The sequence below is a fragment of the Triturus cristatus genome, chromosome 9 (assembly GCF_964204655.1).
Source record: "Triturus cristatus chromosome 9, aTriCri1.1, whole genome shotgun sequence".
Taxonomy (NCBI): domain Eukaryota; kingdom Metazoa; phylum Chordata; class Amphibia; order Caudata; family Salamandridae; genus Triturus; species Triturus cristatus.
The window spans coordinates 858858559-858876406 of NC_140592.1; the positions used below are offsets into that span (position 1 = coordinate 858858559).

General features: G+C 45.8%; 2 protein-coding genes across 3 annotated transcripts in view; both read right to left on the reverse strand.

Annotated features, from left to right (window-relative positions):
- The window catches only part of LOC146798965 (zinc finger BED domain-containing protein 5-like), a 30610-nt gene extending 16896 nt beyond the window's left edge, over positions 1-13714 (reverse strand). The window contains exon 1 of the mRNA XM_085627810.1: positions 12845-13714. Within this exon, the coding sequence (XP_085483936.1) occupies positions 12845-13714 (870 nt within the window). The remainder of the gene's footprint in view (positions 1-12844) is intronic.
- The window catches only part of TECPR2 (tectonin beta-propeller repeat containing 2), a 616143-nt gene that overhangs the window by 579466 nt on the left and 18829 nt on the right, over positions 1-17848 (reverse strand). The window lies entirely within an intron of this gene.

Here is a 17848-nt window from a genome sequence, read left to right on the forward strand (position 1 = left end):
AGCACCTCGGGGAGCAGATTCTCCATGCTAGTATACTCTTGGCCACTGAACAGCACTAGTAGGAAACCAGGATATAAAAGGTTTTCATTTTATAATAGAGGATGGAAGGGTCAGGTGCCGAACAATTTCCCAGGAGCGAAAAATGGCAGGCAGAATAGTAAACGTCAACAATAAACAGCAATCGATCAAGTCAATGGAGCTGAAACAGGAGGTTCAGGATGTGGAGGAATATCACGAGCAATTGCGCCTGCAGTCCCCTGCCCTAAGACCCAGAAAACACCACGGAAATTGAGGCACAGATGAAAAAGCAGTGATTGACAGCGAAGGAAACCTACCGTGCTGACCCCAGAAAAGAAAAGACAAAGAAGGATAAGAGAAGAAAAAGGAGGCCATATAAACAAAGTAAAAAACTAAAAAATCCCCTCCCCCAACCCCCCACCCTGCACCCCTGCAAATGACTACGGCTCCCCCCCCAGCAGTGTGCCTGTCGCCCCAGAACCAGACCCGAAATATAGAAGAAACAGAGAAAAAGGAGAAAGAAAGGAAACTCCACCTGACGGGGAAATGGAGAGATTATTAATAAACTGGAGGAGGGCCTTCAAACATGCCCCCGGCTTCTCCCTCCCGCACAATATGTTCCTCCCCAAGGTAAACAGTAAACAACAAAAATCGACCATGTCAAAGAGAAATGGGGAGCATTATTCACCTACTACACTATTAGTTATGCCGTGAAAGCACGCATCCCCCGCGCCCGCCCGCCTATTAAATGACAACCTCTGAAGGATCAGCCTTATCCTTGGCCTCTCTTTGCGAATCCACCAATGCATACCCCTCGACCCATTGCCATGTCTAATGTGACGAGGAAGAGGAGCGTCCAAAAAAGACCAGAAAGCGACACACACATGTAGTGTGGACGTCGCTGAATACCAACACAGTCATCATCCTGGAGGATCATCTTTCCCGGTACTGCCCCAGGACATGCGTTGCACACAAGGTCCAGGAAGGAGGAACCAGCCAGAGCAGGCGACCGTTGCTTGAATATTGCCTGGGTCGCCGGAGGCCGTGCGCGGGGCAACGTCACCACCTTCTGCTCAAATCCAAAACCTCCGGAACAGACCAAACCCACAGCCAGCCGACCACACGCTGCCACATTGTCCGAAGTTTCCAGCTTTCCCTTATTCACAGGGGCGGCCACGACACTTTCCTCCTGTGTAAAGTGAAACAAATCCTTGTGTACCGGGGGACAGGCAGATCGCAACTGCTCCGACGCTGACGCGATACCATCAAGCTTTCTCCCCAATACCCGGGCGCCGTGAACCAGGGTGGAATGGAGGGCACCGAGAGCCTCGAGAAGGTCGCCGTACCCCAGCACAGCTCCCCGCGCCCGCTATGCTACGCTCCTCTTCGCCACACACTCCCAATCTTGCTGAGACCCAGTATACAGGATGATGGACTCCATCCTATCAAGATGGCCGCAGGGTAGTTCCACCCCAGATTGGGACCGGGGCTCAGGCACAAGCGCATCCAGTTCCATGTCACTGCAAACAGGGTTCCGGGGGCAGGCAAAATATGTGTCCAGTGTGTGGTCACAGGTAACAGCCATCCTCACCCTGGACCAGTACCCGCGAAAATTCGGGAGTAGCCCGCGAAAATCAGGACGAGTTACAGGCAGCGTCCGAGCAGCTCACTGGCGAGGGCTCAGGCAATTACCGAAGAATCCTGGAATTGCCACCTCGGGCATGCACCCGTTCCGCTACGCTCAGTGGCAGGAATGACCACAGCGAAATTCAGGCCAATATTCGCACCGCTCCGGTATTCCGACTCCACCCAGTCACCAATGGCCGCTGTTATTGAACTGCTACCCGGCCATGTTGTCCACCCGAGGTCCCGGTTCCAGGGTTGCACAGGCCGCAAACTTCAAATGAACATTTCTCCGGCGGTACCGCCGCCAGATCTTCAGAATCACACGATCGGTCGCCGCTCTCAACCACCAACACGGGCATGTAGCGCAGGCTAAGGATCTCAGGCAGGATATCTGTGCGGGATGTGGAGGTTCACGGAGCCGGGAGCCTACGCTGCCGTCCCGATCGCCATCTTGGCTCCTCCTGATATATACGGGTATTGTTAAACTGCAAAGGTTCGTGGGCCCGGGCTTGCTTAAGGATCACATCCCTATCATTATAGTTAAGTAGTCTTGCAATCACTGGCCTCGGTCAAGCCCCGGGGGGGGGGGGGGAGGCTTCTGCATCAGGGCTCTATGCGCCCATTCCACCACAAAGCATTTGGAGAGGGAGTCTATTGGTAGCCAACTCTCCAGCCACTGGGTAAGAAACCTCTCCATACTTCCAGACTTGCAGCCTTCCGGAAAACCAACAAAGCGGAGGTTATTACGCCGGGCCCTACCTTCCGCATCCTCCACCCTAGCTGCAGACCCCACTGGGTAGTTTCCAGAGATGCCACTCATTGCTGCAGGGTATACACCACATCCTCCACCCCAGAAATCCGAGTTTCAGACTCAGTGATACATGCCACTGCATTACGCAGGTCCTGGCGTAGCAACATAACATCGGAGCCCACTGCCCCTATTTTGGCATCCAGGGCGTCTCTGGACTGGGTGATAGCTGCCAGGAGGGCAGCATTGTCCGGTACAGCAGCCTGGGCCCTGCCCACCGCCCCGGCGGAGCCCCCCGGACCAGCAAATTTGTCCAACATACTTTGTTTGGAGGGTCCTCCACTGGTTTTATCCCTCGTGATGTTGAGTCCGGCAGACCGTATCAAACCCCCCTCCCTCGGGAAGGCGCTGGCCCCGTACCCTCCGACAGGACCTCGTATGGAGCTCAGGACAACACTACTATCCGGCACTGGTCCGCGCAGCCCGATCCAACTGCCGAAGCGGCCGTCTGGAAGCCTTCGACGGCCAGCACTCGCCCTCGTGTGTCAAGTGGCACCGCTCAACAAACGAATGTCAACGCCCCTCACCGGCCCCCAGGTGATGAGAGCTCTATCAGTGCGTCCCAGGATCACTGCACAAGCCCCCACCGTCACGGTGTGCCCCAGAGCCCCAGTCTTCAAAGAGGCCTCCCCAGGGCCACAGGCCCACCTCGGGCAACGGACAAAATGGTCCTCCGGGCCATCCACAAAGCGCTGTAGGCTCAACAAATCCCGGCCGCCCCCTAACACCCCCACGCGGGCCGACAGCACCGCCGAACCCCCAGGCGGACCCGGATCAGCAACGAGGGGGGGGGCCCCAGGGATCACAGGCCCCACCACAGAAAGCAGGCTCACTCACCCCGCGATGCCCTTATCTTCGGCGCAGCCCGGATCGACTGCCGACAGCCAGTTGCAATCCCCGGCAGCAGAGGCCCAGATTGAAGGGGGGGGGGGGGGGGGTTTGGCCCAGCCACGAAACACAATAGCCGAGCCCGCCTCTGCACCAAAGTCCTCGCACTAGGCCTCGGCCCCACAATGGCCCAACCAGCGAAGCGCCAAGATGAGCGGTACTCCGCCGATCACCAGCCATGTCGGGCCATGCACGGGCCTCGGGAGCTCCCCGGCCGGGGGGCCCAAAATGGCGTCCTCTGCGGTCAGCACCGCCCCATGCACTAGCTCTCTCCCCCTCTCGGTCCGACCGACCGATCGCTGGGGGGGACGGGGGGTGGCCCCCGCCGACACACCTGTAGAACCCCACCCCGCCAGCTGGACAACTCACTCTGTGCCTCCGTCGGGGGGGGGGGGGGGAGCGACCTCCCCGCAGCCGCTCCACTGCATCAGGATCTGCCCGCTGGGCCGCACTCGAGGCCGCGGCTCCAGCACCACGCCTAGGCCTCAGCGCCGACGCAATCCCGTCTCTTCCGCAGAATGCCGCTCCGGACCCCGGACCACACCAAACAGCGGCGCCGCTGCACCCGACCTTCAGGCTCGGCAGGCGGGGGGTATTGGGGCCAAGGGGGAAGGATAATTCAAGGATGTCTAATGGGCTGGACGGAGCCTACTCAAAAGCCGTCCGCCATGACGGCTAGCGACCAAATTGTCTTTTTGACTCCAACAATAATACCCCAGATAGATATGGAGTCATCTAGAAAGCAAAGAATTAATTCAGTATGTGGATGACACTGAACGGTTTTACAGAGACACTGCCAACAGGGCCAACTAATGTACAAACTATTACACAGCCATATCATCCTGGGCGGGCAAACATCTTCTGCCATTAAAAAATGATTAACTGTCCTCACACTTCTGGTCCAAAAAAATTGCATTTGACAGCTGGTAGTTGACTACAATCTTTCCACTCTGATGAAGCTAACTTCTCATTCCGTTGAAATTCACTGCTCACTTTTGATACCTGGGTATATGAGGTAGCTGACTTACATGTCCCTTTGATAAAAAAAATGGCCACTAAACGTAAGAAGCCTGCCCCCTGGTACTCCTCTTAATTAACAGAGGTTAAAACAGAACTCTTACAATTTGAACAGACCTACTGAACAGGCCTACTCTTTTCGCATAATCACCTCGCTAAGAATAGTCAAAAAGCAGTATTTTCACATTTGCAATTAATTAACCCAGTATGTCCAGACTGTTGCAAGACATCTCCCCTTCTCAAGAATTGTGAGGTCAACTCAACCCTTTATATAATTGAGAAGGCCTCAGTCTTAAGAGATAACCTAAACTCAGGTCCCTATCCATTTATCGCAACAGAGTTGTTACATTGCTACTTCCCTTTTGATATCTTCACACCCTTTTCAAAAGGGACTGCAAAATCAGGTTTATCGGTATGTTGTGTGTAGATTTAGATTCCGTATATAGGTTTCCCAATTTATGCCCTTATATAGGTACAATTCATATTGCCCTTATTTAGGCATAGAAAATCCAGCCCTTATTTAAGCATTGTTCATGCTAAACAAATACAGGCATGGTCTCCTACATCCATCAATCCACATCACAACGAGTTCTTGGAGAACCAGACTCTTAAGCCTTTAGGAATTTTCCTTGCTTCGATATTGATTTCTGCAAGAACTCATTATTATGCATGAATATCTATTCCTTAGGGGTTCATTTATGATGTTGCGATGCCCGACTTTTATGTCAATACAGGCATTCCTAAACACTTTCAAGGTATAAATATACCTGCACTTGCCCTAGCATACAACGGTTCCGGTACGGTCCAGTTCGACTGCCTACTTGCGGTTCGTTACGACAAGTTCGGAAGGAGATCGAGTTTCCGCCTGATGCACTGACCAGACGCTGTCATCCTTCGCGCAGAGAATCCAGCTCCAGTGTTTCTGACTCCCCATGCGGGGTGTTAGATATCGAGTTCCGGAAAGAGCTTCCAACCTCACACATTCTAAAGTATGGAGCAGACTAGAACTTAGAGAAACTTTTGGCAACTCTTGGCAAAACAAAAACTATACTTTAGAAAACAGCACCTACTTCTTACCTCGTACTACACTTAGGTTAGGTACACTGGGGTAGAACTATTTAGAAGCATCAGATGAGTATTCACATTTTAGCCTGTGTTATTTATGTATGTATTTTATGAATATATGTCATAGCTACAAACCATGCCATTGCAGTATTATTTTATCTTACTGCTAACCCTGTACGTATTGTACTTCGCATCCAGTCTTACGATTGTAGCAGTTCATATCTCTTGCATGAGAAATAAGACTGTTCAATAAACCGTTTTTATTGAAACGCCAGTCTCTCCATTTCTGTGCAACTCTGTAGAAACGAAGCATGTACGATTGACTGAGTGAAACTGTTATCTATTGTTTCCACGGTTCTGAGATTGTTCCGACTCTAAGGGAAACAAAGTTGTCATGTTTATGCGGTTGTCAGAAACGAATCCCTTCTTGTATATTTGAGAAGTTTCTAGTGACCTCTGAGTTAGCTGGCACACACAAGTAATTAAGTTTAATGAACTCAATAGAGACATACTGACCGCAGTCCTATGTCAAAACTATAGTGTATATTATTCCAATGCACAGAGCCTATCAGGGATATAGGAACTACACTACATGGCGCCCAACGGTTTAGTAAGGCACTAATTTAACACTAGATACTGAAGTAACTCAGTCGTGCTTTTCTCAGAGACCCCTACTCATAATACTCCATAAGACGTCTGGAGTGGGTAGGGATAATATCCGCCATAGCTGAGTAGGACAATAATCCTATGTATTAGCTGTTTGGTTTGTTCAACGTTGAAGGATCCAGTGTTCCAAAATATTGTGCACCTTATCTTTGTTCCCTTGGAACTTGCTCTGAAACGTTCATTAAACAATGACCGAAAACGGCACAAACACCGCTTCTGGTGGAGCTGTACCCAACGAAGTCGCAGCAGCTTTTGATTTTACAGGTTTTGATGAAACCGATGAAAATGCAAAAATCATCGCTCCAAATTTAAGGAGAGCCATCACTCTAAAACGTATAAAACTTGGCCTAACACCAAGAGATGGTAGGGCAGTTTTTGTGATAGAGGCACCTTAATCTCACCAGACAGAGGTATTATATTCATGGATAGTATTCCCAGAATCAAATCCAGTATGTAAAACGTTTCACTTCTACAAAGAAGATGAACCACCTGAGGAATATATTCCTTTCGAGGATATTGAAATTCCACTCACATACCAGGAGCATGATCTCTGGTTTGAAGGCGCCCTAAAACATTACAATCACATTGCCAAGCTTGGTCCACTAGGTAGACCAGGAGCAACATGGCCGATTTTAGCCGGCTACACACCTCATCCTGACATTGAAGCAATGTCAGACGTAGAATTACTTAAACAGATACAAAATGTAATAGAATTACACAGTTAAACCACAACTGTCTGAAAGTCCTGATAAGGTCTTTCCTTAAAACACTCCTACCTCTTCTAAAAAGAAGTGGGAAAATAAACATTCAAAAGAGAAAGATTCTCAATCCTGAGGTAGGTCTCCTCAAAAGGAGCCCTCTGAAAGGAGGTACAACCTCAGGAATAGGGATAATTTGAGAAAACCTGACAGGTATCAAGATACTGATACACGTTCCTCTTGTACCTTTCAGATATCATCACAGACATCCGAAAGAAGAGTACGGTCAGAGAACAAAGAAGAACGCGTGAAGTCCAAAGACGATCAACACGTTCAGAAAAACAAACCAAAACCTCAATTGTCCAAAAAGAAGATAGGAGATCTGAAGATCAGACATGCCGAGAATACTGAGAACACAACTCAAGAACAGAGAATGGGCTCAGACAATGTTGGACAGCGCAGCAGAAGTAACAATAGCTCGCCAGAACCTGAAGGGGCTTCTGGAGACAGTGGACTTGAATGAGGACATTCAAGTTGAAACTGCAGACACCAGGGTTAGTTCTCCGCATAGGTTATATGAAATAACACTCCGGATGGAGGGAGACATACCAAGAAAAGTGAAAGCACTCTTTTGGGAGAGACTTTCAAAGGCTTATGATATACTAGCAGAACAAGACTGGCCACCAGAATTTGTCAGGGAGTGCCCACATGGCGAAGACATCATTATGCCAGCCTTCTCCAATGATGTTCCAGTACACTTAAAATATACTTATGCCAGGATATGGGCAGTGGCCCAAGCCCCAGCATTATATAAGAATCATGTAGGATGGGATGCGGACTCACTTCACCACAAAATTCAGTTAAAAAAATCAACCAACTACACAAAGGCAGTACCCTGTTAAGCAAGAAGCTAAAAAACAGGTCAGGGAGACCTTAGATCAACTTGAATACTAGGGGGTGATTGAAACATGCACCTCATCAGTGAACAATCCTTTGTTTCCTGTTTCCAAACCAGAAAAAACATATTGTCTAGTTTTGGATTACAGACACCTAAACTCTTGTTTTTGTCGACTCCCACAGGGGTTCAAAAACAGCCCGGGTTATTCTCAGCAAGAGTAACAGAGTTACTACTAATTTATAATGACGAGGCATTGTCATATGTCGATGATGTATATCTGCAAAAACAACAGTTGATGGACAGAATGCAGAACAATGTCATATATTCACCCCAGTACAGAGATCTAGGCCTAAATCCATCGTTTTTTTGCTCACCATGCCATTCCAGTTTGAACCCAGCCATACGCAAATCAGTCTTGACCCTGTATATATCTGACAGACGATGACCTGGACAGACACTTGAACAGGGTGAACACCATTATATTGGGCTTCGCCTCTGAGGGTTACAAATTCAACTTTAAAAAATCCAGAATTGCCCATCTCAACCTCCTTTTCCTAGGATATGAACTTTCAAGTGAAGGCAAAAGCCTGGCAGCCAACTTTTTAGAAAAGTGTGCGCTGCGCCAACCTCCAAATACGCTGCAAAAACTTAGTCGATTCTAGGTTTCCTGAATTTTGCAACAACATACATTCTACACTACGCAGAGAGGGTTAAACCTCTCTACGAATTAATCAAACCCGATTTCAAAGCCACAACTTGGACACAAGAACACACAGAAATTCTGCATTCACTTCAAACAGTCATGTTAGCAACAAAACACTTGCAAACACACGTAAACGTACGCAACTTAGTGATCCGAATCATTCCGGGTCAATGCGGATTCACCTACTTAACTTTTAACGAAGGTGAAAAAGTACCAATTGCATACAAATCACACTTGTATACCCAAGCAGAAATGAAATTCACTTCTACAGAAAAGATTCTGACAGCAGTTCAAACCACTGTAGCAAAAGAAAGAGCCCTAGCACAGGGGAAACGCATTATGGTTGTGACTCCTGTACCAGCCTTAGAGGCAGTTACTAAAGCTAGCATTCCTAATGCAAAAGCTTTACATCCAAGATGGATACAATGGGTTAATTCTCTTGCTGTAACTGATGTTGAATTTGTTTTGGATCCTTATTTAAAAACACAAGCATTCCTGCAATACGAACACGAACGTCCTCTGCCTACTGGAATTCTCCCTCTTGATCAGTACGGATTTATAATTTATACTGACGGATCTGCACAACCCGCTACGGAGAGTAAACAAGGTTACAGTGCAGCATGCGCAATTGTTAAAGGTTGTATGAGCAATGGCAAATTCAGGCCAATGGTCACAAAAACGCAATCTCTAGGAGATTGTACAGCTCAGCGAACTGAACTACAAGCATTCAAGATGGCACTTGAAAACACTCATAGTGTGCGATTCTTTTTACTGTGTTCAATCTTACAATGAATATTTACAGAATTGGCTTCAAAATGGTTTCAAAGATGCAAAAGGTGGCACAATCAAGCATAAAACGCTTTGGGAACAAGTAGTTCAGTTGCGAAACGGACTACAAAACACTCACGTGAAACACACGCTGAGTCATCAACGTGATGGCGTTCACGTTGAAGAGAATTCATTGGCTGATGAAGCCGCGAATGGGGCTGTGCAATTTGCTTCCATAGCTGCAATCACACGTTCAAAAACGAAAATAGACAGTGAAATAATGCTGGCTGTCAATGCTTGAAGCAAAGGCAGGGGTGCAGAGTTACCTAAAACATTTCCACTCAAATACTCATATATAATTGATGTGAACAATGTTCCGTTTGCTCGAATCCCTGGAGTGGGGGAAAGGGTAATACCAAACATGGAACGAAGAGCAGCTTTGATTTACGAAGCTCATGTGGGAGAGGGTCTGACATCAGGGGATCTCTAAAACAATTTTAAAACTAAAAGAGATGTACTGGTGGCCAGGAATGAATACACTGATTCATATCTGAATCAATAACTGCATAGACTGCAATAGAGATCGCAGTACAGAACGCCACCAGATACCAGACTACAACATAGCCAGCCCAGTTCAGACACCATTATTAGACAGCATTAGACTATCTACGTGCAGGCGTCCTCTTGGACAAATGCAATCCCACGAACACTAAATCAAGGTTCCTATGGATGTGGCCTCAGCGCTCGGCTGACGCTCGAACTGTTATAAAAGATTTGCAAGTCTTTATCGGCACATACGCAATTGGCACACTACATTCTGACCAGGGTCCTGCGTTTAGCTCTCGAGCTTACAAAGAAGCCATGGCCAGTTTGGGCGTAGCATTGCGGTATTCTTCTCCATTCCATCCTGAGGGAAATTCTGTTGTGGAAAGAAAAACCGGGACATAAAGCAGTCTATAACAGCTAGGGTATTAGGTTCGGGTGATGGGTGGGTCAAACACCTTTATGGGGTCCAGCGCACACTTAATAACTTGCCAAGAAGTTCTCTAGGGGGTGTCACTCCATATGAAGTTCTATTTGGAACTAGAATGTTGGTACCGGACCTTGATATGCAAGGCACAGTGATGGAAATAAGGAATTTGATATCAAAGATCGTTTGGCTGTTTTACAGGACTTAAATGATCTAAGAACGAAACAAAGCAACGTGCTCCTGAAGCCAACCATCACTGGGGAAAAAACAGCCGTCCCAGAAAGGCCTGTCTGGATCCCAAAGCTTGGTGATCTAGTCAGAGAAAAGATCGCTGACCAGAAGGAATTTGGGCCTTTTTACAGACAACCAGTACCTGTCCTAGCAATCCACAGATCAATAACAGTACTTTTTGCGCCCCTTGCTGGTAAAAAGGAAAAAAGATTTGTGTCCATCGACCTGATCAAACCACACTATGTGGCCGATACTAAGCAGTAGGCCAAGTGGACTCCGCCAATGTAGCAGAAGCACTCCTCTAGCTACAATCCAAGAGGTTCAAACTGAAAGACTCATCAACTTTGAAGATTCTGCAGTGAGAAATGAAGGACTAAGCAACAAAGCTATGGAACTCGTCCCTCTTGAAACCCAAATAACAGTTCATCCTGATACACATGTCTACAACGAAGTAACAAGTGATCAACTGGTTCTAGCGAATTCAGCGAATCCTGATGCAATTCCAACCATTGACAGAACTGCCTCTGGCTATTTCATGAACTTTGATACGTTTTCTGAGGATCCCATCGAACTTGAAACAACGCCAGCACAAAGAACTTTCCATGAACAAGCAACAGACTTTTTTCATCTCCTGAAAAAGACTTATCTGGTTTCACTATGGATTGTTTTGGGAATATTCTTCTTTCTACTTTGGTTAGCTCTGGTAATAACTCTGGGTATGCTGATAAATGGAAGATATATTCAAATGGACACAGCAAGTAAAAGAGTGAACTTACTTCTCCAGCCACACAAATCATCCCATCGTGAAGCAAGAGACTTGGCAGCAGGGATCATCACAGCCGTTCCTATACCAGATGGTATAGTTTGGGACAGAACTGAATATGACATTTTTGGCCCGTCTGAGCTTTTGAAGATTCCACACTTATTTAAAATTTCATTAAGTGACTTTATTACCTCTAGTACCTTTGCTGATGATTGGGACTTCGAGACTGTTAATAACATGATGTCTGATCTAGAAATGTCTGCAGTATTCACAAGTCATGAATATTTAGAGTGTTCATCAGACTATGAACAAATGTATTGTTATAACCACTATGGTCATCATTTCTTGCATAAATCTGCAACACCTAGAAATTTATTTATGTATAACCAATGGGAACATTGTCCTACACCTCCAAAGGGTAGTTCGAAAACTTTTGCAATGAAATTTCCATATTTTTCAGGCTACAATTTGTCTAATCCAGCGTTTTTCAACCTTTTTTGGGCAAAGGCACACTTGTTTCATGAAAAAAATCACGAGGCACACCACCATTAGAAAATGTTAAAAAATTTAACTCTGTGCCTATATTGACTATATATAAAGTAATTTTCTTGAATAGGAATCAAATAAACACAAAGAAAGTATTTTATAATTACTTTATTATGAAATGGTAAGTAAACAGAAATATGAAAAATTATAAAACACTGGTCTTATTGATCAGTGCGCAACCTGGGCCTGTTTGGCAGAACACAAAGCTGATATTCTGGCTGGAATCGAAGAAAGACACACACGTAGCTCTTCGTCAACAGCTCTCAGTCTCTCTCTGTATTTAGTTTTTATAGCAATCATGCTTGAAAAGCTCATCTCACACAGATATGTAGTGGAAAATGGGAGCAATGTCAAAATAGCTTTGTTTGCCAGAAGGGGGAACTCCTTGGCAGTATCCAACCAAAAACTATCCAAAGGTAGATCAGCAAATCTTAGCTTGAAACCACGATTTTGCCTCAGTTCAGTTAGTTCCTCCTGCTCCTGTAAAGTCATGTCCTTTCCACCAACTGATGCTGAGCTAAAAGGGTCCCTAACCCAGTCAAGGCATTCAGTGGAGACTGAAGAGAAATAAAATGACAACCTCTCCTCGAGAGTTTTTAAATGTTTAACTATTATCTCACACAGTGCAGCAGTGTGAACACCTTGCCATTGCTTGGTGAGTGTGAACATTTCAAGATTGCCACTTTCCACGTGTTGATGCCAGAGTTGCACCTTTGAACGGAATCCATTTATTTTATCTGTACTTGTAAGCAGGTTTTCATTTCGGCCTTGCATTCGTGTGTTCAGTTCATTCAGATGATGAAATATATCTGCCAGGTATGCCAGCCTTGCACACCACTCATCACTTGCAAGCAGCTTTGCGTAATCTGGCCTCTCATTTGTCAGAAACACTTTAAGTTCCTCCCGCAGCTCATACACACGAACCAAGACCTTGCCACGCGACAACCACCGGACCTCCGTATGAAACAGCAAGGTTTTATGCTTCGCTCCCATCTCCTCACACAAAGCTGCAAATATGCGACTTTTTAGGGGTCGTGACTTTACAAAGTTTACCATGCGCACAACATCATCCAACACATGAACTAGGTCTGCTGGTAAAGTCTTGGCTACGAGGGCCTCACGGTGTAAAAAACAATGCGTAACAATCACATCTGGATTTCTTTCCTTCACTCTGCTTACAAAGCCTTTGGTGCGCCCGACCATGGCTGCAGCTCCATCGGTGCAGACACTTGTGCAGTTTTCCCACTTAAGTCCTCCTTGTTCAAGGTATGCTGATGTGACACGAAAAATTTCTTCTCCTGTTGTTTTTTCTGGCAATGCCTTGCAAAAAAAGAAGTTTTCTCTAATTGCATCACCATCAACAAAACGCACATTGGCCAAGAGTTGAGCATGTCCACTGATATCAGTAGACTCGTCAAGTTGCAATGCAAATTTCTCACTGATACGGATCTTTTCCAAAACCACACTTTCGATGTCTGCAGACATGTCATTAATACGTCTGGAAATTGTGTTGTCTGAGAGAGGGACTTTGGCTATTTCCTTAGCTGCTTCAGGTCCGAGCATCTCCTCTACAATAGCTTTGCAGGCGGGAAGTATTAATGTCTCTGCCACAGTGTGCGACTTTTTTGACTTGGCTATAAGTTCAGCAACTTGATAGCTAGCTTTAAGAGCTCTTTCATTTACCTTTGTGGTTTTTCTCATGAAAGTTGCCTGTTTCTCCGTGTTTTCACGCAGGCGAACAAAATAGTCCGCATTCTTGTTTTGAAGCGAAGGGTGTTTCGTTTGGAGATGGCGTTTAAGTTTGCTTGGGACCATAGCACTGTTAGCTAGCTTTTCACCACACACCACGCACAGTGGAGTTGGTTTGTTTGCATCTCCGGTGACAGTAAATCCAAATGAAATATAGCTTTCGCTATATTGCCTTGTGCCAGAGAATTTGCTTGAGCTAACCATCTTTGCTTTCTTTTGATCCCCACTCATACTTGGGCTCTCATCTGGCTCCAAATTTTGTTCAGAGTCCAGTTGTTTCCTTTTCAAAAACGTGTCCATCACTGCAGTATCTCACTGTCACTCAGTACTAGGCATACACAAGGACGCTGCACCTGCAAGTTACCTATAAAAGAAATTTAAGATTTGTATCTATAAGGAGCAAATTGTGACTGGATGGTTTCTCAGAGAGAGCCCTTGATGCCAAGTACAAAGCTAACCCAGAGAGTAAAGTATTCATAAAAGCTGTAATAATGTGTTATCACTGTCTTAAATAAAGCAAAAAGGGAGCTAGGATAATCGGCTTAAGCACAGCTAAAAGGGACAAAAGAACATGAAAGTGAACGAAATTACAAGCCATGGGACCTTTCTCAGTACTTTTATTTCCCCCTCGTTGGAAGGCAACATTTCCAAATCATGTGAATGTGAACAAATGAAGGAGCAGCTGTAGAGTCGAGCCTGCATGTGGATTATTATGTAAAATGTCTTAATGTTTTAATAAACACACTCCGAATTCAATAATTTTCAGCGCTGTAGGTAGGAGATCGCCCGGGGCCAAGTGTCGCCTACAATGGAACAGTAGGGCCGATATCCTTCCCTTGATTAAAAGAATGTAAGAAATGGATAGAGCATCAGATAAGAGAACTGGCACCGAGGTGCAGAGTGCGCGCACACAATGCATTCACTTTCACACGTGCTCTTCTGCTGCAGCCTGAGTCAGGAACGAGGAATGTGCAGAGTTGTGTTTTGGGAGACTGCCTCGGGTTTTGTGGCGCAGGTGCAGAGATCTGAATATCCACAGAAGTCAGCCTGGTGTTATTGAGCTGTTCAATGTAGCGTTGCAAGAGAGAAACAAAGAACCCCTGGTATAAAGTCTGTGAGTCTTATGGAATGACTCACAATCAGTTTATATAACTTTATATAACTTCGACACCTCGTCAGGGGTCTAAGCGCTATATAAATGCATTTAAACATTTCTAAACAGTGCAAACAACGGGTGTGTGTGCAGCTAGAGAGGTTGCGTGCCATTATTAAAGTTGTACTTCTGCCTTGGTGTCAATTTGTGATCTGTGGGCCTTCCTCTTATTATATCTTCCTGTGCCATTCACTTCAGTGCTAGGGTTACCACCGCCCTCATTAAAAAGTACAAACCATATGTTTACATTTTGCTATGCTGGAAGGGCCAAGAAGAATATTCAACTGTGGAAAATCCTCAGTATACTTTTGTAATGTGGCAATAATCCCTCGGTTTGCTTGAACAATCAGAGATGATTTATATTCATACAGCTGTCAAATACCGCTAAGTGTTTTTCTCATCAATTGAAATGGAAAAATATACATGACTTCACCGCTTTTCCCAATATTGTTACTGGCACGAACATGAAAGTATTGGCCAAACCAGCAAAATACCAGCGGAGAGCTCAAATACCACCCGTTTAATGTCAGGTGACCACCATGACAAGTCTGAGAGGTTGAGAACTAGATATGTTACGACGTTACGTCACCGTCTTAAGTTTCAAAGGCAGCACAACTAGCTAATTCTGGGCACAAACTCCCTCCACCACAATCCGTGCTGGCATGCCAAGTTTACACGAACTTACGTCAAGAGTAAATGCGGGTTTCTATGCTGCAACTAGACTAGAGACGAAGCGGCACAGTGCTCACACCCAACAACCAGATGCCAGCAGCGGGGGCCAGCTCATATCTCCCTTCATACACGAGGCTGCCTAGGTCTAGAGGTGAAAGGCATGAAACCCAAATACAATGAGGGTGCAAATGAGTGAGACTCACCTCACGCTGCACCTGCGGCCTGGTCTGGATCCGGATGCGGTCTCTCTGAGTCTGCAGTGCCGACTCCCGCCGAGTCCTGGTCTCCGTCCGTCTCCTCCTGCTCTGGTCCTCCTGGGAGTCCTGGTGACTCGAGTCGCGACGTCTTCTTCTCTCCGCCTTCTCTCCGCTGCTGCGCACACTGCGCTCGGGCGGGAAGGAAGTCGGGAGATACTGCTCTGTGATAGGTCCAGGCTGGAGTCTGGACCAATCACAGCCCGGACAGGAGCGCCAATCAAAAACCCCACCCCCCCCATACCCAGGATACAGTCCGGCGCCGCCTGGCCTAGTGGGGGAAAATTTGACATTTTAAAAAAAAAAATCTTTCGATTGCTTCATTTTTCCCACGTTTTCCCACGGCACACCAGGCAACATCTCGCGGCTCACTAGTGTGCCGCGGAACAGTGGTTGAAAAACGCTGGTCTAATCCAGAAACGTTTTACTTAAAAATGTGAACAAGGCAGGAACGAAAAATATGTTAACCAATACGAAACAGATTTATTCTGCAGCCTTTATTGCCCAACTGTCTAGACAGGGTTGAGTTTTTGAAAGACAACATTGAGACAAAATCTGTCTGGGGTACAAAGGATTTGCAAGTTTAGGGGGTAGAAGCTTTGTTTAGAGCCTGTATCATCCCTGAGCAAATTATGTTTTTGAATGACACTGTCCAGCAAACGTCTTGCCTTGGATTAGCCAAGATCAAAGACATGAACACACCGACCATACCTATACCTGCAAGTAATAGCACTACACGGGGGAGGTCGACGTACATAATATTTTGCATCACAACAGATCAGATCCAGAATGGAAAAAATGGTTGCTCTGGCCCACAGACACGAATATCTGTCAAGATCGATTCCTGAACAAAACACAGGGTTTCACTATCAATAGGCCAGACCCACGCTATGTTCAAAGACAGCATCCAGGGGTAGTAACAACATACAGTGTAGGGAAACTTTACCTTGATTGGCTACAGAAAGCTACACTGAAGGATGTAAAACAACACTTTACTTCAGGAAGACGCAGACCTTAGAGAATTCTTGGTAGGACCAAGAAAACCTTGTCAAAAACGTTTCATATATGCCGGTATCTACGCTGCTTATAATGAAACATGAAAGGTTACCCAAGCAGAGACTGCAGAACGAATACGAGAAATTGATCGTGTTAATTTAGAGAAAACTCTCTCTGTAGTAGACAATGGGTTAACGACTCTGTCGTCCAGAATATATTCATTGGACAGCATTGTGTCTTCTGTCATAGACATCATGGAACAAGACTTGGTCGTGTTGCAACATGGTCAGTCTCAGCTACGTTCTATCATGCTATTGGGCTGGATGCTACAAAACCTGCGTGTAGGCAATGTGCCTTGGCGTTTAATCAACACTACATCACTGTTTTCAGAATTCAATCTCACTGATAAACAGATCAGACTGGCAGAAAGGGGAGCAGACTACACTGTGCTGAGCATTGAAAAACTCGAAAAATTACTATTCACAGTGGCAAAAAAACAGCTACTGAGTGGATCATACATGTAAAATTACTCTGCCCATTACAACTTTCCATTTTCAGTATTGCCTAAAACATATACCAGTAGGCAAACATGAAAGGTTGGGTAAAGGATACATCAAGACATCCTGGGATTTACCTTACACACATAGATGTTGGAGTGGGGAACGTGAAGTGTTTCTTAGCGGTGAAAACTGTGAACACGCACTAAGCGGTTCTCTCCGTTGTCAGGGTATTAACTTACACGGGGCCTGTGATGGTTCCACTACAAACTTATCCTGTCACCTGCAAGGTTCACCGGCTGCAGTGATTAATCTAATTTTTGGCCAACTTTCTAATGGGAGTTACATTATGTTGAATGATCACAGCATCTGTGGCATGTTGCCAGGTATTCCATATCTAGTTACGGTTACATCCAGGGTCACTTGCTGTATGCAAGTCTTGTTTCCACAAATAGACACAGTCAGTGAGTCGCCTTTATGGCCTTCACTGAACAGCTCTTCTATACGAATTGATACTCTAAGCAGAATGAAAGCCATTCTTTTACAGAAAACAGTGCTACTGACCTCGGCCAGAGAAACCTATGATCTCCAAGTCGCACGGACTTCTTCCGAGATACATCCCCTTTTGTATACAAACGGTCATGTACATTTCTCAGAAATGTTAGGTCATATCTTAAACAGGTCTAATACGAGCGGTATTATACATGTATTTAAGAACATATGTGCAGGACTGTTAGCACCTTTTCAAGCAGTCCTCAGAATATTTCCAAACTTCGTGCACTCTGTGTGTTTGGCGGACTGCCGCTCCTTTTAGCACTCGTTGCAGGGGTCCTATTTTTTCTCCTTCTGCTACGATATGGCA